At 34.6% G+C, this 26,178-nt stretch overlaps 1 protein-coding gene across 1 annotated transcript; it reads left to right on the top strand.

Moving 5' to 3' along the window:
* The first annotated feature begins 20,594 nt into the window (after positions 1 to 20,594).
* Positions 20,595 to 25,973, top strand: LOC114318034 (E3 ubiquitin-protein ligase AIRP2). The gene is made up of 5 exons (XM_028264875.2): positions 20,595 to 21,030; positions 22,360 to 22,510; positions 22,653 to 22,719; positions 22,807 to 23,041; positions 25,392 to 25,973. The coding sequence occupies exons 1-5, from the start codon at positions 20,951 to 20,953 to the stop codon at positions 25,600 to 25,602; spliced, it is 744 nt and encodes a 247-aa protein (XP_028120676.2). The 5' UTR covers positions 20,595 to 20,950; the 3' UTR covers positions 25,603 to 25,973.
* The last annotated feature ends 205 nt before the right edge of the window (positions 25,974 to 26,178 follow it).

Here is a 26,178-nt window from a genome sequence, read left to right as displayed (position 1 = left end):
CTATCTCGAGCGAGAATTCCTTGGCTCGAGCGAGCAACGACGGACATGCAATTTTGAATGCAATTTTGCATTTTGCTTCGGCCGCGAGCTGACCGGGCAGCTCGACCCCCGTAATAATCAGCGAAGTGGCAATCTTGAAAGTATTAACATCACAAACTTCTCTGCATGGTTCGATTCGGGTTTGGATTCGCATCTAATAAACTCATAGCCTCACTGAAATAAAAAGTGCGAAAATAAATACATCTGAAAGGAGTTTTGTCAAACAGGGTTGCCAAGAATAAAAAACCTAACAGCTATTAAAAAAAGGTAAATTATACTGACACCCCTGAGGTTTCTATTTGATACAAATGCCCCTCAAATTTAAAAAATTACATTCCCCTCCCTCAAGTTTGTAATCTCATTACAAATTACTCCTGGATTGTTGATGTCATGCACTAAATTTTTTTTAATGATCATCTTGCCTTTTTTCCAATTATTTCTTCTTTAGATTATCATGACTACATTCTACAACTCTTCATCATTAAATTCTACCTAAATATGTTTTTATTGAGCGATTATGTACAAACATAAATTTTATATGAAATTTTCAAACATAATGAATGATACAGTTTAATGGTGATCTTTCACTTTAAAATAAAATATCCATAAACATGATTTATATTTACAATAATATCACTATCACAACAATTTTATGATATTTTTTATATAAACTTTTATATATGAATATAATTTTTCATTTTTATTTCCATCATTAATCTAGATATATTTAAAAAGTATAAAATCTGTAAAAAAAAAAAATTAAAAATCCATTGAATATAATATAAGTATATCTAGATTAGGCGTATCTAAAAAAATATTTAAAAAATTACTTAAAATACTAAAAAAATTAATAAAAATAAAAAAAAAATTGATTTTTTGTGTGAGTTAAACCAAAAAAAAAATTATTGTTATTTCCCTTGAAAGGACATAAACAAAATATCTATATTGTTTTATTATGTTATATGTACAAAGATTAAGGGGTAAATATGTCATTTTAATCTGATAGGGGTAAGTCTAATTTTTCAAATGTGAGGGAGTGATTTGTATTAAATAGAAACTTCAGGGGGTGTCGGTGTAATTTACCGTAAAAAAGCTTATCAGCTTATTTGGTTTTAGTTTCCAGAAAACACTTTTAAGAAAATATACTTTTTTATTTTCCGTATTCTTTTTTTTGTTTTCAATGAATTTTTTTAATATTTTAAGCAATTTAAAAAAAATTTAAACATACCTAACATAAATAGGAGTGTAAAAATGGTCCGCGGCTCGGCGTGGGCTCGACCCATTTAGGCTCGTTTGGGCTCAAGCCCGAGCCCATAGACCATCATTTTGAAGCTCGGCCCGCCCCGTGGCCCAGCCTATCGGCCCGCTTAAGGCCCCGCTCGAGGCCCAGTGTCTTTTTTAATGAAAAATAATAAAATTTTGATAGAAAAAATTTATTAAAAAAAAAAATTGGCCAGCCCCCCCAAGCCTGAGGCCAAGCCCATCGGGTCGCCAGTCCAAGGCCCGAATACCACTGGGCTAGGGCTTTGGCCTAATTTTTTTTGTCCGTGGGCCAGCCCGACTCGAATTTTTGCGGGAGCCCGCAAGGCCCGACATGGGCCGAATCGGGATAGATTTACACCCTAAATATAAATACACTTAAAAAGTATAATATTTGTGAAAAAAAAAATCTTTAAAAAAATTCACTAAATACCAAAAATAATATATATATATATATATATGAAAATTCAGTACATTTTTCATATTTTTGTGTATTTATTAATTTTTTAAAATATTTTTTCACAAATATTTTATTATTTAGATACATCTAAGTAAGATACATCTAAAAAAGTAACAAAATCGCTTAAAATTTTAAAAATATTCACTAAAAATAAAAATAAAAAAAAGATGAAAAAAAATTCAATTTTTAAAGATGAGGAGGGTGAAGAGGTCCCAAAAGATGCTGCGGCTGAGAAGACATCAACCGTCGTTCCCCTTGCCGACAAGAGCATGGATGAAACTCTTGTAGAAATTGATGCCGAGCTCGCGGCGGATAAGGCTGCTGAGATGTCTTTCCAACAATCGTCTGAACTTCAAACTCAACCAACTGCTACTGCTGAGGAGTCTTAGCCTTATGTTTTTCCCTTCTTTTCCTGTACTTTGTTTTTCTTTTTTGAAGTACTGTAAACTTCTTCACATTGCTGATGTGTTTTTAATACAACAACTCTTTTGCTTTTGAATGCTTGCATTCTTGCTTTGTATGCCTCCATACTTGGAATATTTTTGCATATCTTTAATATATACTTCATTCCTCGTGCAATCTTCTCAGGGTGACACACCTCGGTTATACAAACTAATGTTTTACCTCGACAAGTACCTAAGTACATTTATTGGCATAACCTTGGTTTCATCTTGTAAATTTTTTCATAAAATTTCAACAAGTGTTTAACCTTGGCTTAACTTTAACTTGTAAATTGTCCACAAATTTCAACAAGTGTTTAAGTAATGATTTCAGTTTAACTTTAACTTGTAAATTGTCCACAAATTTCAACAAGTGTAAACAATGATTTCGGTTTAACTTCAACTTGTAAACTGCCCATAAATTTCAACAAGTATTAAACAATGATTTCGCCTCTCTCTGCCCCCTCATGTGAACCTAAGTTCTACTTGGGTTCTCATTATACATGTATTCTAGAGACAATGTCAAGTATCTTGAAAAGAAAACCAAGGTGAATCTTTATTTATTTACTTCGGCAAATGATAAAAGAACAAAAGGAATTCTAATGATAGAAAAATTTCAAATTGCAAGTGTTCCAAGGCCTTGGCAACTTTTTGCCCTCATTATCTTCAAGCCGATAAGCCCCATTATCCAGTACCGAGATTATTCTGTAGGGTCCTTCCCAATTTGGGCCAAGCTTCCCCTCTCTGGGATCCTTTCTGTTGTCGGCGACTTTTCTTAAGACCAGGTCGCCGACTTGGAACTCCCTTGGGTTAACCCTCTTGTTATAAGCTCTGGCGAACTGCTGCTGGTACACTGCGAGCTGAATCGCAGCTTTCTCCCTTCGTTCTTCTAGAAGATCCAGATCTCGGGCTAAGAGTACATCATTAGTTCCATTCTCTACTCCCTAGGTTCTGATTCTTGGGATGCCGACCTCCAGCAGAATAAGTGCTTCTGTGCCATAAGCCATGGCAAAGGGGGATTCTCCTGTTGATCTTCTCGGCGTAGTCCGATATGCCTAGAGCACATTGGGCAGCTCGTCCACCCACTTTCCTTTTGCTGTCTGCAGCCTCTTTTTTATCCCGTCCAGAATTACTTTGTTGGATGTTTCTGCTTGTCCATTGCTTTGGGGAAAGCTTAGTGTTGAAAAGTAATTCTTGATCTTGAACTTTGCACAGAAGCTCTTAATTAGCTTACTGTCAAATTATGTTCCATTGTCTGCAACTATTGCTCTTGGAATCCCAAATCTAGTGATGATATTTTTCCAAATGAATTTCTTTACATCCACATCTCGAATTTTGGCAAGGGGTTCAGCTTCTATTCACTTAGTGAAGTAATCAGTTGCCACCAGCAAGTACTTCCTTTGCCCAGTTGCTTGGGGTAGTTGCCCAACGAGATCCATGCCCCATTGGGCAAATGGCCAAGGACTGGATACATGGTTCAGGTCTGCTGCTGGTTGGTGTATTAGTGGTGCGAATCTCTGGCACTTTTCATATTTCTTCACATATGCTTCTGCGTCCTTCTGCATGTAAGGCCACCAATACCCCTGGGTAATGGCCCTATGGGCGAGTGATCTGTCTCCAGCGTGGCTTCTACAAATTCCCTCATGAATTTCGTATAAAAAATCTTCAACTTGTAAAGGATGTACATACCTCAAAAGGGGTCCAGTGAAGGATCTTCTGTAGAGGTGTCATTCTGTTGTCAGACTGAATCTTGCCGACTTCAATCTAATCTTGTGTGGCTCCTTGTGGTCGTCTGGCAGCTTTCCTTCTTTCAGGAACGTAACAATTGCATCCATCCAGCTTGGTCCCATGTCCACACACATCGCTTCGTGCTCTGTGGTCAGTGGTTCGATGCTTGGGCCCGATAAGTAATCAACCATTATGGTCATTGCTTTTTCAGGTTGTACCGCACTAGCTAAGTTGGCCAACGCATCGGCGTGGTTGTTATCATCTCGGTTTACCTGAAGTAGGCGGCAGTTCTGAAACAAGGCTGACAACCTGATGACCTCCTTTGCGTAGGCCGACATTCGTTCATCTCGGGCTGCAAACTCGCCTGTTGTCTGGTTAACTATCAGTTGTGAATCACAAAAAACTATTACCTCATTTGCTTGCACTGCTGCTGCCAGCTTCAGCCCTGCAATGAGTGCTTTGTATTCTGCTTCGTTGTTTAAGGCTTTGAACCCCAAACGAATGGACTGTTCCACTATCTGTCCATCTGGAGATATCAGCACTACTCCTACCCCCGCTCCCTGTCGGTTTGAACTCCCATCAACGAACAGTCGAAAGGAGTCGCCGATGTAAATGCTGCAGGGTCTGAGTTTTTTCTTTTTTCTTTGTTCTTTCGCCTTTGGCTGAGCTTCTCATTGCTTGTTTGGACATCGTTCACCCTGGCTCAACGGAACCCGATGTTCGATGGATTCTGGCGTGAACTCGGCCATGAAGTTGGCCAGAACCTGACCTTTGATTGCTGTCCTTGGTCTGTATTCCAAGTCATACTGGCCTAGGGTGACTGCCCACCTGGCTATTCTTCCTGTCAGGTCTTCTTGTTGCAATAAGGACTTCAAGGGGTGTTCTATTAGCACCACAATTTTATGGGCCTAGAAGTAATGGTTCAACTTCTTTGAAGCCATTACCAAAGCCAATGCCAATTTTTCTAAGGGTAGATACCTTGTTTCTGCATCGGCCAGGGTTTTACTTACATAGTAAACAGCCCTTTGTTCCCCTTTGTCTTCTCGGACTACTACTGCGCTTATCGCATGCTCTGAAACGGCTAAGTATAAAAATAGCTCCTCTCCAGGTTCTGGATTTGAAAGGACTGGAGTTGTGGTTAGATACTTCTTTAGGTCGGCCAAGGCGGCCTCGCATTCTTCGGTCCACAAGAAGTCTGTGGCTTTTCTTCACTAAGTTGAAGAAAGGTCTGCACTTGTCTGAGCTTCTGCTGATGAATCTATTCAGGACTGCGGCCCTTCCAGTTAGCATTTGCACCTGTTTTGCCGACGTCGGGCTCTTCAAATCCAGTATGGCCTTGATCTGATCTGGGCTGGCCTCTATACCCTTTCTAGTCACCAGGTATCCCAAAAACTTACCAGATCCAACTTCAAATGCACACTTCGAGGCATTGAGTCGGAGCTGATATGTCTTAAGGATTTCAAATACTTCTTTGAAGTCGGCCAGATGTCCTTCAGGTTCCTTGGTCTTCACGACCATGTCGTCGATGTAGACTTCCATCGTTCTACCAATTAGATGTTTGAACATCTTGGTTACCAACCTTTGGTAAGTCGCTCCTGCGTTTTTCAACCCAAAAGGCATCACTCTGTAGCAGTACAGTCCTTTTGGGGTGATAAACGCAGTTTTCTCTTCATCTGGGGGTACATGGCTATCTGATGTGTGAAACCCCGTATTTTTATATAATAAAAATAATATATATTCAATTTTCTTAAGTAATTATTCACAATATTTTGAATTTAACAGTTTGTATATTTTTAAACTGAAAAACCCCGTATTTTTATATAAATAAATAAATAATAATAATAATATATTTAATCAAACTCTAATGGAAGTCAATTAGACTAATTAAATTAGGTGGGATTTAAGATTAGTTATAATTAACTAATTTTGTGTCAATCAAGGTTCATTAAGACTAGGTATTACTCAATTAAATTAATTAGTATAATGGCTTAAAAATTTGAGAGTGCATGTGGGTGTGGGTGTACTGAAAATAAAGTGTGAGTACAAAGACATCTGTTAGTGTGTGCATGTGAGAGTGTTGTGTTGGGAGCCTTAGATGAGTGCACGTGTGTGTATGTGATGTGCTGGAAATCAAGTGTGATTAGTGTGTCAAGCTAATGAAACATGGATTCATATTATGTGGACAAGTGTCCCACTAAATTGATAAATAAAATAATAAAATAAAAGATGAAGAATGGAGTCACAAAGCTTTGTTTTTGCTGGAGTCAAATTAGAGAGAGCGCACGGGAAAGAGAGAGAGAGAGAGAGAGTAAGAGAGAGAGGTCCAACTCTTATGCTGGAAGAAACTTTGGAGAAATGAGTTTATGAGGTCTACATGAAGATAAAAGAGAGGACTCAAGGAATTAAAAAGAAATTCAGCTATGGGAGGTTAAAGGTAAGGATTTTAACCTTGATTGTTGTAGAATTCTTGTATCACACTTGAAATTAAGGATGGAATTGGACTCAAAATCATGTAATTAATAGGAATTGGCAAGAAGATGAAGAAATTTTGAATTATGTGTTAAGATCATGGAAATATATTTGGAAATTAAGTAGTTAGAGTTTGATTTCTATTATTCTTCACAAACTTGAAATTCATCCTTGCATTCGTGTTGGACTTTCAAGGTTTTAGATTTAATTCATGTGTAAAAGATTGATAAGTTTAAAATTGGGTTAGATATGAAGGAAATTGGGTTCTAAACATGAAATGGGTTACATGCATGTGGATGATCATGGAAAATAAAGTAGAAATTAATTATTAAGAAATTGATGTTGAGATTAAATATTTGAGTTTGATTTTCTTCATCCTTCACATATTTGAAGTTTATCATTGCATGCATGGTAAGTTTTCAAGATTTTAGAAATTAATTCATATTTTAAAGTTTATGAGCTTGGGATTAAATTGTGATATAAATTAAGAAGTCAAATTATAGATTGAGCTTGATGATGTAAAATTTGGTTGGATTTGATAAGCGTTTTATACATGCATTATGGATTTTGAGGAATTTAAGGTAAACGATTTCATGTTTTGAAGAAAAGAAGGAAGAAATTTTATTAAAGAAAAAAAAAATCAAGTTTATGGAAAATTAAACATTGGTTTAATTTTGAATATAGAAGAATTAATTAGTTTTAATTTTAATGTCATACATGCAAACATTTTCCTAAGGGTCATATAACTTCAATTTCATGTACATAAAAAGGAATTAGAAAAATGGTGTAGAATTGAATTAGATTCAAAATTATAGAAGTTAATTTGAAAATAACCCTTTTGGGTTTGGATTTATTTGTCTTATATGAAATTGAGTCATTCAAGTTCTTTTTGAAGAGATGAAGGAAATGTTTTAAGAAAGTCAAGTTTATGGAAATTTGGAATTAATCCTAAAGTTTTGATTTTATAATTAGATTTTTATTTAATCCATGCATGTGATGCAATTTAAGAATTTTATTCAATTTAGATACATTTTAGAACACCCATGATTATGAATCAAGTATTTGGTTAAGAATTGAGTTAAGTTGATTTTGTTATTACTAGTAAGATTGGATCTATTTGTATTATATACATCATGGAATTTCAAGAGGTTGGGAAGTCTAATTTATATTTTAGAATCGTGGGTTGATGTTACTAAGATGAATTAAAACTAAATTTGGGCAATTGGAACATGATTTTAAATGAATTGTTTATTTAAATTTTGTACAATTGTTTATTATTGTGTGACATGTGTAATATTTTATGTTCGAATTTTAATGAGTTGGTATAACATTATTTGTGATTAAAAAATTGAAATTATTTGTGATTAATATCAAAATTAACTGAAAGGATTAAAGGCATATACAAAGTTAACAATTGACGGTTAATACCAGTTTTCAGAGTGAGTCTTTGTTTTAAAGAGTGTATGAAATTAAGGGATTTACGGTTAATACCGGTTGTTCAGGGTGAGCCCTGGTTTTGAGAATTCTCACGTAAATTGTGTTGCGAAACTCTAAGATGGCACGGGACTTATTTGAACCCTTTTCGGTATTTGGTTTTGGAATAAGGGTGGATGTGCTGATGGCACACAGGGAGGTTACGTACCCCTGGCAGACCGTTTCCTTGGGGCAGACCATGGATGCTACTACTTGGGTATATAACTCCGGACGTGGGCATCCCTGGTAGTTACGGTTGGTAACACTTAAATATTTGACCAAGGGAGGGTTTCAAATTAACCGTTGCCATGCTTAGTCGTTGGTGAGTTCAATCTCTTTGGTGAGATTTCAAGTGTCGCCTAATTTATTAAAATTATGGAAATTATTTTAATGGTTGTAATTCATGTTTACAATTATATTATTATCTCGTGTTTATAATCTCATTATTTTTCTCTTAAAAAGAATGGTAGGTTGGTTATGTTTCCTTATTGTGTTGCAAAACTCATGGCATATATTTTTGTTGCCCTGGCGTTTTATGCCAGGTCTTGGCGAGAAAATAATTGAAGCTGAAATGGAGTCGACGCTAATGTAGAGCCTTGGCTGACCTGAAACCTCGAGTAGAGCCGAATAAATTATATTATTTTATATAATAGTTATTAAGGACGTTATAATTTCATTGATGTTGTATTTGGATAATGTTAAGTTTTTATTTAATATTATTTGAACCTTTGGTTATGTACGAGAGTTGGAATGCCCTATTAAGATGTCAACCTTTTAGTTTATTAAGTCATTTTGTTTATTTAATTTCCCTTGATGTTTCAAAAAAAAAATTGGGGCGTCACATGATGGTACCCCCTGTAGGCATCCAGGAAGCTCATCATTCCATGCCCTGAAGTGGCGTCTACCAGCTGGTCAATCTTGTTTAGAGGAAAGCTGTCTTTGGGACATGCTTTGTTTAAACTGGTAAAGTCTACACAGACCCTTCATTTACCATTCTTCTTTTTTACTACTACTGTGTTTGATAGCCATGTCGGGTAATTTACCTCTCGAATGGCCCTGGCCTCGAGAAGTCTGTCTACTTCTTCTTCCACTACTTTGACGTGTACTATCGTCGATCTTCTTGCTCATTGAATTACAGGTTTGGCCGACCTGTCAACGTTCAACTTATAGCAAGTGACCTCAGGGTCATTGCCTGGCATTTCGTAAGGCGTCCACGCGAACACCTCAATGTTTGCTCTAAAAAAAGCTTCCAATTCTTTTTCCTCTTCTTCGGCTAAGCCTGAGCCGAGAAGAAACAAGTGTTCTTCGTCCCCTTCCTGGACGAGGATTTTCTTCAGTGCTTCTTCACTCTTCTTGGCTGGCTCATTGCCGACATCTTCTAGAACCTTCACGTCCTCATCTTCGATCTCTGCTTTTTCTGGTTCTCGAATGCTGCAGGTAGATTTCATTGCTGCCATGGAGTAATTTTTTGCCTGCAGCTGATCTCCTCTGACCTCTTCAATCCCATGCTCTGTTGGGAACCATAATAATTGATGCAGTGTTGAGGGAACAGCCCCCATTGCATGCAGCCATGGCCTTCCTAAGATGATGTTGTAAGGGGAGGGTGTGTCGATTACGGTGAACTCTGTTGTTACCTTCCTGGTGCCCGCCTGCACCTCCAAGCTGGTTGTTCCCAGTGGCCATATCGGCGTTCCATTGAACCCGACCATTGGGCTATTGGATTGCTCTATATCGTCTGGGTGAAGGCCGAGCTTCTTGTAACATCGAACGTACATGATGTCGCAAGAGCTGCCTTGGTCAATCAGGATGCATTTTACTTGGCACTCCCCAACCTGGAGGGATACTACCAAGGCATCATTATGCGGATGCTGTACCATCTCAAGGTCGGCTTTCTAAAAAGGACACTACTGGTCCTTGGCGCTCCTCTGCCCGATGTCTCTTCTCCTCGACTTAGTAGACATGTTGTAGGTGCTTCACCTTCTGGGTCTCCCCCCTAATTTCGTTCTCGTTGACCTTCGAGTGAATCACATTGACTACCCGAGGTCCTCCTGCCAGAGGTTGTGGTGCTAGGGGAGACGGAGCTGTTGGCGCTTGAGGCAATCTTGCTTGTTCTTCCCTTGTCCTGGCCTCATCGATGAGGTCTCTCAGATGGCCTTGCCTCACCAGTTCTTCTAAGTGTGTTTTCAGGGCTCTACAACCCTAAATTGTGTGCCCATCTTCATTGTGATAAGCACAATGTCTGCCAACGTTCCTTCCCATAAACTCTCCTGGTGCCTTTGCTGGTGTTCTGAAATAGGGTTGGTTCCAAATCCGGTCCAAGACTTTGGGAATCGGGATTCGGAACACAGTTGTTACTGCCTGTGTGGCCCTCAGTTCTGTTTCTTGTTTGCTCAATCCATTGTTACCTCGGCCTCACTTCGGCAAGCCGTTTCCTTTCTCTTGTTTTATCTCCTTAGTCCCCGACGTGTCTTCCTCGGCTCTGGCATACTTCTCGATTCTCGCCATGAGCTCTTCCATAATTTTTGGCAATGTCTTTGCCAAAGACTTTCGTAGTGGACAGTTGTCTTTCAAGCCGTTCTTGAAAGATACGACCGTCACCTCTTGATTACATTCAGGTATTCGATTGAACACCTCATAGTTCTTTTTGCATAGGCCCTAAGGCCTTCATCATTGCTGATCTTCAGAGCCATCAATGCGTCCACCCTTAATGGCTGCAGCTTGTTTGTCACGAACCTGGCCACAAATATCTCGGTCAGGCCTTCCCAAGTCTTTACGCTTCCCTTCAGTAGTTTGTGGAACCAATTTGATGCAATCTCCCCGAAGGATGAGGGGAACACTTTACAGAGCAACGGCTCGTTCCCATTACACAATGCCATTGAGTTCAAATATAGTCTAACGTAGAAGTTGGGGTCTGACTTACCATCGTATATTTGAAACCTCGGCATACTGAATCTCTTTGGTGCCTCAAACCTGTCTAATTCCACCGAGAATGGTGTCATCGGCTTATCTGGAGAGGTTCCCTCAGCGTAGGCATTCTGTTGCTTCCTCTTGAGGTAATCTCTTAAGTCCTCCTTTGTCCGGCCAGGAGCTCGGCTTTCTTCTGCTTTCAGTCTTTTTGGTGCACTACTTTCAGCTTCATGGTGAGTCTTTTTCGACCCTTCTCCATGAGTTGTGTCAAAGCACAGTGCCTGCCCCTGAACATGCCGATGTCTTTTGGGGTCTGCCTCCTTTGTGCGATGCGTCCTCCGTGATTCTTCTCTTCTTGACTCTCTTCGTCCGACTTCCCTAGAAGGTCGGTGAGAGTATCTTTCGCTCCCGTTGTGCTGAGGGGCTACGGGGATTGTTTTCTGCCCTCCCTTCTGGGCATTGACCGCTGGAATCGGCGTGTCCTGCAGCGGGAACGGTGGCTGCATGACGTTATTTTGCATAATGAAATTGACGACAGACTGCAGGTCTGCTAATTTGTTTTCCATCTCTTTTACCTCTTCGTCCTTCCGCAGGCACCTATCCTTCCATACCTGGAGGTCGTCCTCGTTGTAGTAGCCACTTCGATCTGGTTTTTTTGGTGCGTTGCCAGTCTGGCCGACGTCTTTCACTCCGTGATTCTGGTCACGAGTTTCTGCGTTGCATTCGTCTCTTGTGATATCAAGGTCAATAGGTCTCCCACTTTCAGCAGGAGTGTCGTTCCCAATCTTTTCCTTCTGTTTGTTACTGGCCATCTATTCTCTTTTCTTTCCTACAGACGGTGCCAAATTGTGTGAGCGATTTTCCGATCACACTGCCCAACTCAGTAATCAGCTGGAGAGAACTGGCAGAATAGATGACACCTGGCTGACCTACAACAGAAAGAGAAGATTTCGGCGGTGGTTCATCCACCCGGGGGCACTCCGACGATCAAGTCAGTATATCTCTCAAAGACAATCAATAGTGCTAAATTCACTGTTCAAAATATAAATTGCGTACCTTAAACCCATGTGGGTGCCTCTCTTTTATAGCAAACTCAATCCTAGTCCCAATAGAAGCCTAGCTCTAATGGATTTAGGATTACTGCTAATCTTGGACTCCTAGTAGGATTAGGATAAACTCTCTAAAAGTCTTATCTTTATCCAAACTGAAGTCTTCTCCCATTCTAGAACTTTTGTCCTTTATCCGCTTATCTCGGATTCCGGTATTCTCGCAGATAACCTCGGCCTAGCTGAGATTACCTCGGCGTCATGACCAGGACACGCGGCACCTCGGCTGGCACTTCGGTGACACCTCGACCACGTGTTGTCATTCAAAAATTATGTCCCCACATGAACTTTTCCTTTACAAGGACAAAATAGGATAAAATTCATCGGACTTGAATCCCAAGACTGTGAATTTCTCGGACTATCTGGTTAGATTGGATATGTATCCTGTATTTGTTTTCTCATGGGATTAGATGTCTAGAAATGACTATTTTTAGTGAATCTAATGTTTGGTTGGACGAACTAAATAGGATAAATGAACAAAAGACTATTTTACCCTTTTCAATTATTTATTAAGTAATAGCAATATTAAACATGTCTTTAATATTTTAATTATTTTTAGTTAGATTAAATAAAAATTTATTTTATTTTATTTTTTACACAATTAAATAATTTTTTTTTATAAAAAAAAATTAAATAAATAAATAAAATAAAATATCAATAAAAATACATGTTATTTTTTAATTAAAATTTTAAATAAATTTATTTTTTAAAAATAATAATAATTAAATAATGAAATTAAATAAAACATCTATTAAAATTTAAATAATGAAATTAAATAAATTTAAACAAAGTTTTAAAATAAAACATCAATAAAGTATCTATAAAAAATTAAATAAATAAACATCAATAAAAAGTTAAATAAAATTATTTTATTTTTAAATTGAGACATTTAAATTTTATTGAATTTTAGTAAATATAATACATAATTAAATAGTAGGTGGTGAAATCACCATTTTGACCCTCTACTATTTAACTATGTATTATATTTAGTAAAATTTAATAACATTTAAATGTCTCAATTTAAAAATAAAATAATTTTATTTAACTCTTTATTGATGTTTTAGTTATTTTTTTAAAAATAATTTTTTATAGATATTTTATTGACATTTTATTTTAAAATTTTGTTTATATTTTATTTAATTTCATTATTTAAATGTTAATAGATGTTTTATTTAATTTCATTGTTTGATTATTATTATTATTAAAAACAAATTTATTTAAAATTTTAATTAAAAAAATAACATATATTTTGATTGATATTTTATTTATTTAATTTTAAAAAATAAATTTATTTAATTGTGTAAAAAATAAAATAAAATAAATTTTTATTTAATCTAGCTAAAAATAATTAAAATATTAAAGATATGTTTAATATTGCTATTACTTAGTAAACAATTGAAAAATGATAAAATAATCTTTTGTTCATTTATCCTATCCTGTGCCTCCAACCAAACGTTAGATTCACTAAAAATAGTCATTTCCAGGCATCTAATCTCATGAAAAAACAAGCACAGGATACAAATTCAATCTAACAAAATAGTCCGGGGAATTCACAATCCCAGAACTCAAGTTCGATAGATTATAATCTCCCTTATCCAATCCGTCCAATCAAACACACCCATTGCGTGTAATATTGGGGTGTGTTGGACTAAAAAAATAAAACTACAGCGTAGTGTTCTATTTTTAGCAGTACTAACACAGTGAAAGCTCCTCAAAACTTTCTATTTGCAAAATGTTTGTATTTGGTTGAGTTTTAAAAATTAAAAATTAGTTTGATAAAAAAATAAATATAAAAAATGATATTTTTTAAAATTATTTGTTTCTCAAAAAATTAAAATTATAAAAAAATAATGAGTTTTTTTTTTATCAAACTAATTTTTTAATTTTTTTTCTAAAAAATAAATTCTAAAAATTCAACCAAATTAAATATGTATTTTAACAAACCCAAATCAAAATTCTATCTGAACAAGTATGGGTCGTTGAGATATGGGTTGAAGATTTTAATAGCTCTTTGGGTCTCCTCAATGCAAGTCCATTAGTGTTTCTTTACGTAATTTACATTTTTTTTTTCTGTTATGTTGTTACAAAAAAAAAAAAAAAAAAAAGATATACAAAAAATAAGAGGAATGATGTGAAGTGGTAAAATAAAAAGAAAATAAAACGGACATTTTGGTCTCATTATAAAAATATTTATTGAGTTGAGATAACTTTTAAATTATTTAGAGTGCTGCTATTTGTTCTTCTCTTTTTACTTTGTCCCCTACTTCTTTGAACCCCCATCTAGGGATATAATTAGTTCGGTATGATCGGTATTTAAGTAAAAAATTATACCGAACCGATAATATCGGTTTTATTATTTTGAACACCGATATAGACCACTTCTCTGGTCAAATCGCACCGAACCGAACCGATTTAATCGATTTGGTGCAGTTTAATCGGTTTGGGATTTTTGAAACTTAAGCCACTTTTAAATATAATCATTAATTTATATAAAAACATTAAATTAGTTATTTGTCTGCCAATTCAAACATTCATCCAGTTAATACATACTTTTCAATTCCTAAATTAACAAAAATTAAAAAAAAAATGTTTAAAAATAATAAGGTTTCAAGAATGATGAGTTAGAGTTAAGATTATATATAATAAAAGTTGACAAACTTAGGTTATAAAAATGATAATGTTAATTAATTAAGGTTAATAATTTATTATACTTATTGATATCATTATATTATTAGATTATATATATATATATATAAAATAAATACAATATATGTTGAAGCTGTTGGTTTCGGTTTAGATCGGTGCACAAGGTGTTTAAATCGATACTAAATCAAAAATTAAAAAAATTCAAATTTAAAAATTGTACAGACCGATTCTTGTTAAAAAACAAACCAAATATAATCAGTTTGGTCCGGTTTAATCAGTTTGGTCATTTTTTTCAATTTTTCTTACATCCCTACCCCCATCCACCAAAATGAAACTTTTTCATTTTCTCTTTCAATCCCCACCTTAATACCAACTATACCTCTAACCCCAAATCTAAACCCTAACCCTAATTCCATCATCATTACCTCCGATAGTCGCCATTACCTTCGGCCATCACCATCCCTCTTTCCTTACTGGCGACTACCCTCTCATGCAACTCTTATTCCCATCTTCTCTTCTCCATTTCTTCTCTTTTTATTCTTCTTCTCTTCTGTCTCACTTCTCTTCCACTGCAACCCAGCCACCGTTGCGCGAACTCTCTACCACGTCCAAGCCAATGCCGCGTGAACTCTCCACTACGATCCAGCCACTGTGCAAACTCTCCGCCACAACCCAACCACCACGCGAATTCTCCACTACAATCCAGCCATTACAAGAGAGAGAGAGAGAGAGAGAGAGAGAGAGAGACCCATAATCTCGTCTTATTCTTCTTCTCTTTCATCTTTCTCTAAAAATCCTGAGGTTGAAATTTCAAATCTTTCAGATCTAGGGTTTTTGGAGGAAGAAAAAGAAAAAAAGAAAAGAAAAAGAGGAGTGGCGATAAATGACGAAGATAGAATATCAGGTGTCAAAAGTAAACGAAAGAGGTAGCCCATCGGGGGTAGAGCTATGGGGTTTGTAGCTGTTTTAGATCGTAGCTGATTGCGAGTTCTGGTGGATGAGGTTGTAGTGGCGAAGGGCTGTGTGATGGAGAGATAGTGCTACAGTGACGAATGGGTAAGCAATGGTGATCAGAGAGGTACTAAAAGTAGCTGAAGGGTTGCGATGGCGAGGCTGGTAGTGAGGTGTTGGCTAGCCGAGGTGAAGTAGAGTGGAGTGGAGTGGAGTGGAGTGGAGTGGAGATGGAGATGGAGATGGGATTAGAGTTAGGGTTGGAAAGATAAAGATGAGATCAAAAATAAAAATTGATATAAGGACAAAATTATAATAATAAAAAAAGAATAGAAGAGCAAGGATCCAAAGAAATAAAATAAGTGTAAATAACAGGCCTCACTTTTTATTCTTTCTTTATAAATGGGTGTAATTATTTTCATTTAATACTTCCTTTAACATATATTTTTAACGCATGATAGGGCAGTTTGGCAAATAAATGGAAGAAGAAGGCCAAGATTTGGGCCAGATGGCATGTAGCGATCAACGGTGCGGGGTAGGAAAGCACGTGAAAAAGTGGCAGACAAAAAGCAAATTGTGGATATGAGAGAGAGAGAGAGAGAGAGAGAGAGAGAGCTCACATCTGGGTTTGAAAGCGTTGTAATTTTATATTTTCTATTATTGGGTTAATTATACAACACATTTTCATTAATTTTAAAATTGTAATTTAATTTATAATTATAAAAAATTATGTAAATGTCTCTCTTTTAAGTTTTATTATATGATTCAAAAGTTTATGCGATAAATAAATATTTAGGTTCCGTCTAGTAACATTTATCATTTATTATATTTATTTAAAAAAACAATATTAAATGAGTTGATATTTATTTAATAAAATTAAAAATAAAAGTATTTTTGATATATACATACATTTTTAAAATTTATTTTCAAACTAGTAAGGCTTCGTTTGACATAAAAAGTTTGGGCTAAAATAACTACAAAAAGTCAAAATAAACTGTCAGTAAAATAAAATATCACATCTAAATAATAATTATTTCATTTTTTCTCTCACAAAAGTTAAAAAATCCAAAAAGTCTATCCTAAATGAGTCTTTTTAGCCCCATGCTAAAATAGTAAAAAAATCAACATACATCCCAAACGAAAGCTAAAAAAGAGTGCCAAGAAGATAGTTGATGATAATTGAAAATAATTGTCGATTGTTACGAAAGGGGATTGAAAGCGGTTTGTTTAGGAAAGTAGATTAAAAGACACTTTTCAGCTTTTAACTCATTTTTCTCTTTCACAAAAAATAAAAAGAAGTCAAAAAGTAATTTTTAATCATTTTCTCAAAACACTCCTAAGAGTATCAACAATGGACTAGTTAAATGCTCTGTTAGTGTTAATTGCTAATTTTTTGCCAGCTCAAAACACTGTTTTGTGTTGCAATGTAGTTGCTAACTTGTATATTAGTGTCCGTTGGTAGTATTGTGTGTTAACTGTAGCTACCATTTTAGCTAGCGAGAGAGGGAGACGTGGGGAAGTGCCGCGGGGTTGTCTGACCAGATGTCCGATGGATCGTCCTCCTAGACGTCCAGACCCTTCAAGTAAATGTTTTCTTTTTTTGCAATTGATCGGTCAACTGACCGTCTCCCTCAAAAACTTTCTAACCATATATATATACATATATTTTTAACACACATTTCAACATATCCATTGTATCACCACTCACTCTTTAAAATTAACAAATTCTTAACACATCTAACACACATTTTTTGGTCATACTTTTATCATTTTTTGTTATATAACATGTTTTAATACACTTTTTTAGTTATTCCATTGTGAATGTTCTGGCTTTGTTTGGGAAGTGAGTTGACTTTTTGGCTTTTTAGTTTTTTTGGCTATTTTAGCTTAGGGCTAAAAAGTCTTGTTTGGAAAGGGTTTTGAGTTTTTTTGACTTTTTGACTTTCTTATGAGATAAAGAATGTAATGATTATGAGTTAGATGTGATATTTTATTTTATTAAATTAATTTTTTTTTTTATGACTATTTTAATCTAAAAAATCTCAACAACGACTTGTCAAACGGAGGCTAAGGCCTCGTTTGGCAAGAGGCTATTTTAGCCAAAAAGTCAAAAAGTTACTAAAAAAGCCAAAAAGCCAACAATTCATACTAAAAAGTCAAAGATTCCCTTTTCTCTCTACTTTTTGCACATCTTTTTGTAAAAAGTCAAAAAATCATCCCAAACATACTAGTTTTTTTTACATCACATTTTAGCCAAATAGCCAAAAAGTTACTAAATTAGCCTGTTCCCAAACGAGGCCTAAGTATCACAAATAAAAATGTGCAATCTGGTGGATAAGTGGTGGTGGGCGTTGGGGGTAGTGCGCTATGTATGATGTGAACTTTTTTTAAAAAAAACAATAAAAGAAAAATCAAAATTTTTAATTATAAGAATTTAGAAAAATTTAAAAAAATATTCACCTTATTTGATTTCAAAATTTTGAATCTAATTTTTTTTAAAACTATTTTTTTTTATTTTCTGTTTTTTTCTTTTTTATTGATTTTTTTAATATTTTAATTAATTCTTTTTTTAATTTTTCGATATACCTAACTTAAATACACTTAAAAAGTATAGTATTTGTGAAAAAAAATCTTTAAAAATTTCACTAAATGACAAAAAAGCAAAAAAAAAAACCTAAAATTCAGTATATTTTCGTATTTTTGTGTATTTATTAATTTTTTAAAAATATTTTATTTTTTAGGTACATTTAAGTTAGATATATCTAAAAAGTAAAAAAAATACTTAAAATTTTAAAAATATTCACTAAATATAAAAAAAAAATATGAAATATAAAAAATTTGAAACGTGATTTATACTCTTTTTTTTTTTAAAAAAAACTAATAAAACAAGGCACCAACTAATTTTTTATTTATAATTTATAATTTTATTTATTTATTTTTTAAAAAAAAATAAAACATAAATCTAATGCTCTGTTTGATTGGAGATTTGGAAGGGAGGATTGCATTATTAATCTATGGGATCCACTGAACTTATGTTTAGGGGCAATAACATGTCATGAGATTAGTAATCTCATAAAGTCATGTTTGTTTGGATGACATGAGTTTGAAATTGGACTAAAAGTTTAATAAAATTATTAATCTAATGTTTGGTTAAACAATTGAAGTATGGATTAACAATTCATCCGGATGTGGTATTCTGTATATGATGGACTATTCAATTCCACAGAGGGGGGTCAGATATAAATTGGAGGACTGAGCCAAAGCTTAGACTATTAGTCTCTCCTTATAATCCTAACTCAATCTAAACATAAAATACGATACACAATTCAAAGGATTCGTAGTCCTAAGACTATTAGTCATGGGAATAATAATCCAACCTGATCTAGCCAGTTCAAACAAACATGACCTAAGAGTATTAATTCCCTTTTATGGTGGGATTAGCATTCTCATCGAAGGGTTGAGATAGCTAATCCCTTCACACAAATCAATGGTTAAATTGCCATTTTGCCCTTCACTTTATAAAACCAACAAAATTATATTATATGCAAGAGGAAGATTTTTAGGTAATTTTATAAATTTAATCCTAATTAATTAATACCATCATATTAGTATACAAACAAATACGCTTTATCTTATATCTTCAATTTAATACTACATACTAATAATTTCTTCACTCAAACCTACCATATTCATAACAAAAATGCTAAAGATCTCAAAAATTCTACCAAATGTCTTACATGGGTGTAGAACCGACATGGGACCCACATCGTGTGGGTTCCAAACATTTGATAAAATTTTTAGGATCTCTAACATTATTTTATTCATAATCTCATCAAATTTAAACCCCCAAACAAACCATGCCCAATAGAGAGGCAATTTGTCGAGATTAGCTTTTTAGCTTTTATTTAACTTTTTAATTTTTTTAATCATATTACCTCTTTATTTTTTTACATAACAAATTTTTTTAAAAAAACTAAAAAAAGTATAAAAAAAAAAAATTAAGGCTCTGTTTGGAATGGTTTTCAAACTATGATTTCACCTCTTTATTTGCGTTCGATGTTTTTTTATGGTTTCCAAAGTTAATTTCACACTCAGTTTTGAAAACACTGCCAAAGGTGGGAAAATTTCAGCTAATCGATCGTCCCACCGATAGTCCTACCAGACGTCCCACCGGTCGTCCGGAACAGTGCAATTTTTTTTTTATACAATTGACATATGTTAATTATTATATATTCGAAAAAAATATTTTTGGATTTTTTAATTTTTTTTTTGTGTTTTGATAGAATTTTGAATTGTATATTTGGTTATGAGTTGTAAATTTTTGTATCAAATATCATATATCACATCAAAAATTTTTCACTCAATTCAAAAATCTTTTTAAAACTTTTTCACCAAATAAAATTTTCAGACTCAAATCATAATTCTAAAACTCACAAACTCAAAATACAACTCCTAATCACAAATTATAATTAAAAAGCTCTGACAAACACAACCTAACATTTTACCATTTTTCCAAAATTATATAAGGGAAAATTACATATACCTCTCTCGAGGTTTAGCTAAATTACTGATATTTTCTTGAGGTTTCGGAAATTACAGATACTCCTTAAAGTTTATATTTTCATAACAAATTGTCCCTTGAAGTTTATATTTTCATAACAATTTATTCTTTAATTTGTTATGCAAATAATACCTTCATAAAGATATCTATAATTTTTCAAATCTCAAAAAATATCTATAATTTTACTAAGGCCAAGTTTGGGAAGACTAAAAAAGTGCACTTTTTGTCTTTTTAGACTAAAAAATTGAGGTTGAAAATATGGATGTTTGGGTTAACTTTTTGACTTTTTATTGAAAAATGTGTAATAAAAAATTGTAAAAATTGATTTGTAGGAAAAAATTTGAATTGAAAGTTGTGCAGCCGTAATTGTTGACTTTTAATGAATAATGTTAACTTTTTAACTTTTTGAGTAACTTTTTAATTTTTTAACTTTTTTTTAAAGTCCCCCAAACTTGGCCTAAATCGAGCGGCATATCTAATTTGCCCATTATGCAATACAATTGTTAATGGAGTCTTGTTGTAATCATATTTATTAGTATTATTTTATTGTAATCATATTTATTAGTATTATTTTAATATCTATATCGAAAGTGACACCACCTACTGTACACGTGGCATTTCCACAGGCGCTCTCAGTCGTTCGTCTTTGCATTTCAGAGAGAGAGAGAGAACAGAAGAATCGAAGAATACAGAATCCAAAACAAACACTAGAGAGAGAAAGTAGAGAGTCTAGAGAGAGAGACACACACAGAGTGAGGGTTTTGCGCAGTTTTGATGAAGATTTATTGGGGTTTGGATTGGAGTGAAATAGTGTGAGTATATGATTGATTGATCGATCGATGCTGATGAGTGTTTGTTTCTGAGGAAAATTTTTTCTGATTAGAATTGGGTGGGTAAAAACGACAAGGAGATGTACGCAGGGTCCATGCGAAAGTCCTTCAAGGATTCTCTCAAAGTCCTTGAAGCCGATATTCAGCACGCCAACACCCTGTAATTTATAGTAACTTTTTCTGTGTTTTTGATGATTTTTTGGTTTGTGGGAGGTTCGTGTTTGTTTTGATTTTTCAAGAAGTTGTTCTTAAATTTAAGGCTACAAAGCTGAATGATTTTGAATTTTGTAATTTTTATTTAGTTGTCTGGGTTTTTAGGGTTTTGTTTCTGCTCTCACACTCTGTTTCCACTTTCAATTCTTAGAAGTTTGGTAAATCTTTTTATCTTGATTCATATTCAATTCTATGCTACTTTTTTTCTCTGTATTTATTGATTCGAGTAAATGTGCTAATTTTATATTGATTTACCCATTGAATCTGTTGAGATTTTATTTGAAATGCCTATGGAACTCAATATATTACCAAATGGTTTCAAGTTAGTTCCAAAATATTTATTAATTGTTCTTGGGTATCTATCTATTAATTAACTCAAGTGTGAATCTTTCACTTGAAATCCCTGTGATTATCTCTTTAAGGTACATTGAGGCATATTTTGATGGAAACATTTGCATTGACTCTTTTTGACCCAAGCCATTCCTCAAAATTCACATGGCCATTTCAGTCCAATGGCCAGGGGATTGTATAGTAGTGAGTTGTGGCTTAGCAAGTCAGCAACACTTCCCTGAGACACCTAGTTTCAGTTGGAAAATTGGTTGTTTGTGGACAGTGAAATTGCAAGCATAAAGTTGCCATTTTTGTCTTTCAATTGATGATCCGACAAGCCAGTCCTCACAATTCACATGGCCAATGCAGTCCAACTGTGGGGATCATATACTCGAGAGTTGTGTCTTAGCAAGTCAGCGATACTCTGCTAAGCCACCTAGTTTCAGTTGGAAAATTGGCTGTGGTCAGTGAAATTGCAAGCATAAAGTTGTGCTGTTGGCTTTTAATTGATATCTACTTTTATACCGAATGATTGAGAGTTTATCAATATGTCCAGTGAGAGAGAACTCCTACATTGTTTGCCAATGCATTTCTGTGTTGCATAATTGTAGCCTTTCTGCATAAGAGTATTACTAGGGGTCCCAAATCTCTTCATATGTCTCTATTTTATGTAGTTTATTTATTTGTTTTAGAATTGACTTGCTAAGCTGATTTATGCCGTGTTTGGATGGGGGTGTTTGGATGGGGGATTTGAGGAGGGATTTGGAAAGAAAAAGGGAAAAGCTGTGTGAAACTAGATGAAATATAAGTATATTTTATTTACATTTCACTTCTCTTTTCCATTTCTCTTTTCAAATCCCATTGTCAAATCCCCCAACCAAATACAGCATTAATGTCAGATTTCCATGTTTCTGACCAAATTCTTATACTTGGATGCGAGTTGCAGGGCGTCTGATGTTCCCAGGGAGTATGACGGTGCCTGTCTTCAAATGAGAATGTCCTACAGTCCAGCTGCACACCTGTTCCTTTTCCTAGTACAGTGGACAGACTGCCACCTTGCTGGTGCCCTTGGACTGCTGAGAATTCTTATTTACAAGGTTGAGAATCGTATATCAACTGGGTTATCTATTTCTGATTTCTTTGTCAAATTTACAAGGTTGAGAATTGGATATCAATCCGGTTATCTGTTTTATTTATTTTTCAACTATGCATTTTTATGACTGTACCCTTTTGCTTTAGGTTTATGTTGATGGCACCACAACCATGTCTACCCATGAAAGAAAAGCAAGTATAAGAGAATTTTATGGTAAGTTTTAGTTTGGAACCACAATTATCCATATTTATGGCATCTAGTCTCTATTTCGTTTCTGATATCTGAATTTTCTTGGGCCAGCGATTATTTATCCCTCGTTGCTGCAACTTCAAAGTGGGATTACTGATACAGAAGACAAAAAGCAAAAGACAGTATGCATGGAAAGGTACAGAAGAAAAGATGATGAAGAACAGAGGCAATATTCGGATATAGACATTGAAAGAGAAGAAGAATGTGGAATTTGCATGGAGATGAATAGTAAGATTGTCTTGCCCAACTGCAACCATGCCATGTGCTTGAAATGCTACCGCGAGTGGTACTCTCTCTCTCTTTCTCTCCCTCCTTTGAAACTTTGGAATTTGAAAGTAGCCCCGCTCTTTGTGCAAGTATTGGTTCAATATTTATTTCCAAAACAGTCCCCATGTTCATCTTTTCTTTTTATCTCGTTAATAGTGATAAACTATTAACTTATTCACGGTTCTAACTTCTTTGCATTGCACTTATCACTTTTCTCTAATGAAACCATGTTTGTACCTCACTCATCAACTCACGCCCCCCAACCAAAACAAAAAGAAAGAAAAATTCTCTTTTATTATTAACTGACTCTCTTCTATTTGTAAGTGATTCTGTAAATCCTTATCAGAACCAAAAACAAAAGTAAAGGGGAAAAAAAAAAAGGAATCAAAGAAATTAAACAGTAGCAAATCTCTGGATGCAGTGTTAGGCCAAGTTTGACTATTACAAAATAATTCATCTTTTATCTTTTTATCTTTTTTCCATCACATGACCTCTCTACTTTTCTGCACATCTTTTCATAAAAAGACAAAAAGTACACTTATTTAGGTTATCCCAAACAACCCCTTAATCTCAATGTCAATGGTGTCCCAATAATAATATATCTAGTATTTGTAGGCTAATCACAGGGTCCCAAATATGGAATAGACAATGGGGGTGTTTGGGAACCTAGATTTGGGGCTAAAATAGCCTCAAAAACAATTTAGCCTAAAAGTTCCTAAATCAAAAGTTTTTTAATTAAAAAAAATTAAAAAAAGGCCGGCAGTGGCTGCCACTGTGACAGTCCTACCACTGTCACAGTGACAGGTAGCTAAATTACAATTTTACCCCTTCAAATTAATTTTGGAAAATGTAAAGTTAGGGACAAATTTGTCATTTTAACTTCAAACATCATTTCAACACATTTTTCAATACACCAACTCAAATAAAAATCCATCCTGTCTTCCCAAACACAAAAACTAAAATAGCCTATTAAAATAGCCAAAAAAACTCTAAAATAGCCACTTCCCAAACACCCACAATAAATCCCAAAATAATGAAATTCTATAATTGGTTTTTAAAATTAAAGAAATCCTAAAATCAAGCCTAAATGAAATAAAACAAGGATAAATCAAGGCCGAATCTTCCGTCCCCGACTTATGGAGGTGCATTGAATGGTGGGTGTCACATGATCTCCCATCAAATAAAATTTGCGGCAATGCTAGAGGGCCACAAAAATAGTGGCTCAAATGGCTCAAAACTGTCAAAACGACGTCGTTTTGGATGCAAAACAACGCAAAACGACGTCATTTTGGCAGTTTTGAGCCATTTGAGCCACTGATTTTGTGGCCCTCAAACATTTTCCTAAAATTTGTTATCAATCTATTTGTTCAAAAAGCCATGAAATAAGGGAGGAAGAAGATCCAGTTTTTGTGTGGTGAGTAGCGGTGTTCTTATCTTTCTCATACTTTATGGCTCTTTTTAGATGGGCTTTGAAACTGTCTGTGCATTTCTTTGTTGATGGTACCTCAGTGAAAGAACGAAGTAGTTAAGTCACTGTTTTACTTGATTGGATATTAGTTGGATGTAATTTTTATAATATAGGGTTGCTAATTTTAATTTAAAAAATGATGATTTTGTAACACGGTGTTCAAAATGAGTTTCCCAATCAGGATGTGTAGGATGCACCATTTTTTTGTTTGAATGGTTGAAACCTGTTACTTCAGCCTTTTCCAGAGTTATTCGTAGACTTGAAAGTATTTAATAAAAACAAGGAACTGCCCATTGCTTATTTGGATATGATTTGAAGATTAAGGTTGCATTTGCATTTGTGGATTTGAAATGAATGATTTTTTTTGGTGACATCACTATTTTGAAGATTATATAGCTTTCAATTCAATGTAACATTTTAGATTTAGATATCAAGAATGGATTTGAGAGTTTTATATTGATGGATTTGAAATAACTTGGTGAAAATAGTTATTTGAAATCTCTCCATGAAAGATACTACTTGTTCAAGGATTATAACAAAACGCTTCTCCTGTACCTCTATTCAATTACTTTTATCAAATTCAATTTCAAATCCCTTGATTTGAATTCCACTTATCCAATTGGAGCCTTAAGCTCGTGTTTGACAATAAGGAAATTTATCTGATACATGGATCCTTGTGGGAATGAGAAAATCAACCAGATGTACCCACAGACATCTACATGAACAAATTATCAATGGGCACATCCAGAATAAAAAACCACCATGTTGATTGTTTCTTTTCACGAACTATGCTGCCCCTACAGAATCTTCAACTTGGTATTTTTTGCCAGGCCATGATATAAATCTGTCTCTTCATTTTGTTAATGGATGAGACTAAAAATTGTGTTGCAACATATTGCAGGCGCACACGATCTCAGTCGTGCCCTTTTTGCCGTGACAGTTTGAAGAGAGTGAACTCCGGTGATCTCTGGGTATTTATGGACGGTAGGGATGTAATTGACATGGCAGCAATAACACGCGAAAATCTTAGACGGCTGTTCATGTACATAGATAAGTTGCCTCTTGTTGTTCCTGATACACTTTTTGACCCTTATGATTCTCATCTAAGATAGACAGTTGGTCCCATTTAAATCCACCACTGTGGACTTCGCATGAGAAGAATTTATTTACATAAAGACTGTCATTCGGTCAATTTAGATTAAAATTGCAGTTCTTTCCTAGTGCTTCTGATTAGAGGAACCCAACTTTGGTTATTGTGGGCACTGGGCAGAGGGTTTGATTTGAAGGTGAGATAGTCTTCACTGAAAGGTGTTTGTAAATGTATTTAACCAAATTGTACATGCATGTATAGCTTGAACTTACGTTGTTTCGGAAAACCTTCTTGTTTCTCTGTTGCTTCTCTTTTATCCTTTCATGTTTGCTGAATATATTGCCTCCTGAAGTTTTGTTTGTATGTCAAATAATATACTCACCTTTTTTGATAGATGAATTTTGTTTGCCTCTAGTTGAGGTTATGTTGTGAGATGGGTTTGAGATTTATATACATTCCTGATGATTGATCTTTCTGGTGTGTTCTTGTTTGGTTTGGGACTTGTACATTAATAAAGCTCGTACTTAAGATCCTTGGATGTTTTCTGGTATGCTTTAACTCAACTCACCGTCAAATTTTTATTTATCAAAAAAAAAAA

This window comes from Camellia sinensis, chromosome 9 (assembly GCF_055761805.1).
Source record: "Camellia sinensis isolate YWXY chromosome 9, ASM5576180v1, whole genome shotgun sequence".
Lineage (NCBI taxonomy): Eukaryota > Viridiplantae > Streptophyta > Magnoliopsida > Ericales > Theaceae > Camellia > Camellia sinensis.
This window is presented reverse-complemented; position numbering and strand designations above follow the sequence as displayed.

Excerpts from the sequence above, each read along its gene's own strand:
- LOC114318034 (XM_028264875.2), top strand. The coding sequence starts at position 20,951 with ATGTACGCAGGGTCCATGCGAAAGTCCTTCAAGGATTCTCTCAAAGTC. Across the intron at positions 22,720-22,806 it reads AAGTATAAGAGAATTTTATG|CGATTATTTATCCCTCGTTG; the intron begins GTAAGTTTTAGT and ends TTCTTGGGCCAG. Across the intron at positions 23,042-25,391 it reads TTGAAATGCTACCGCGAGTG|GCGCACACGATCTCAGTCGT; the intron begins GTACTCTCTCTC and ends AACATATTGCAG.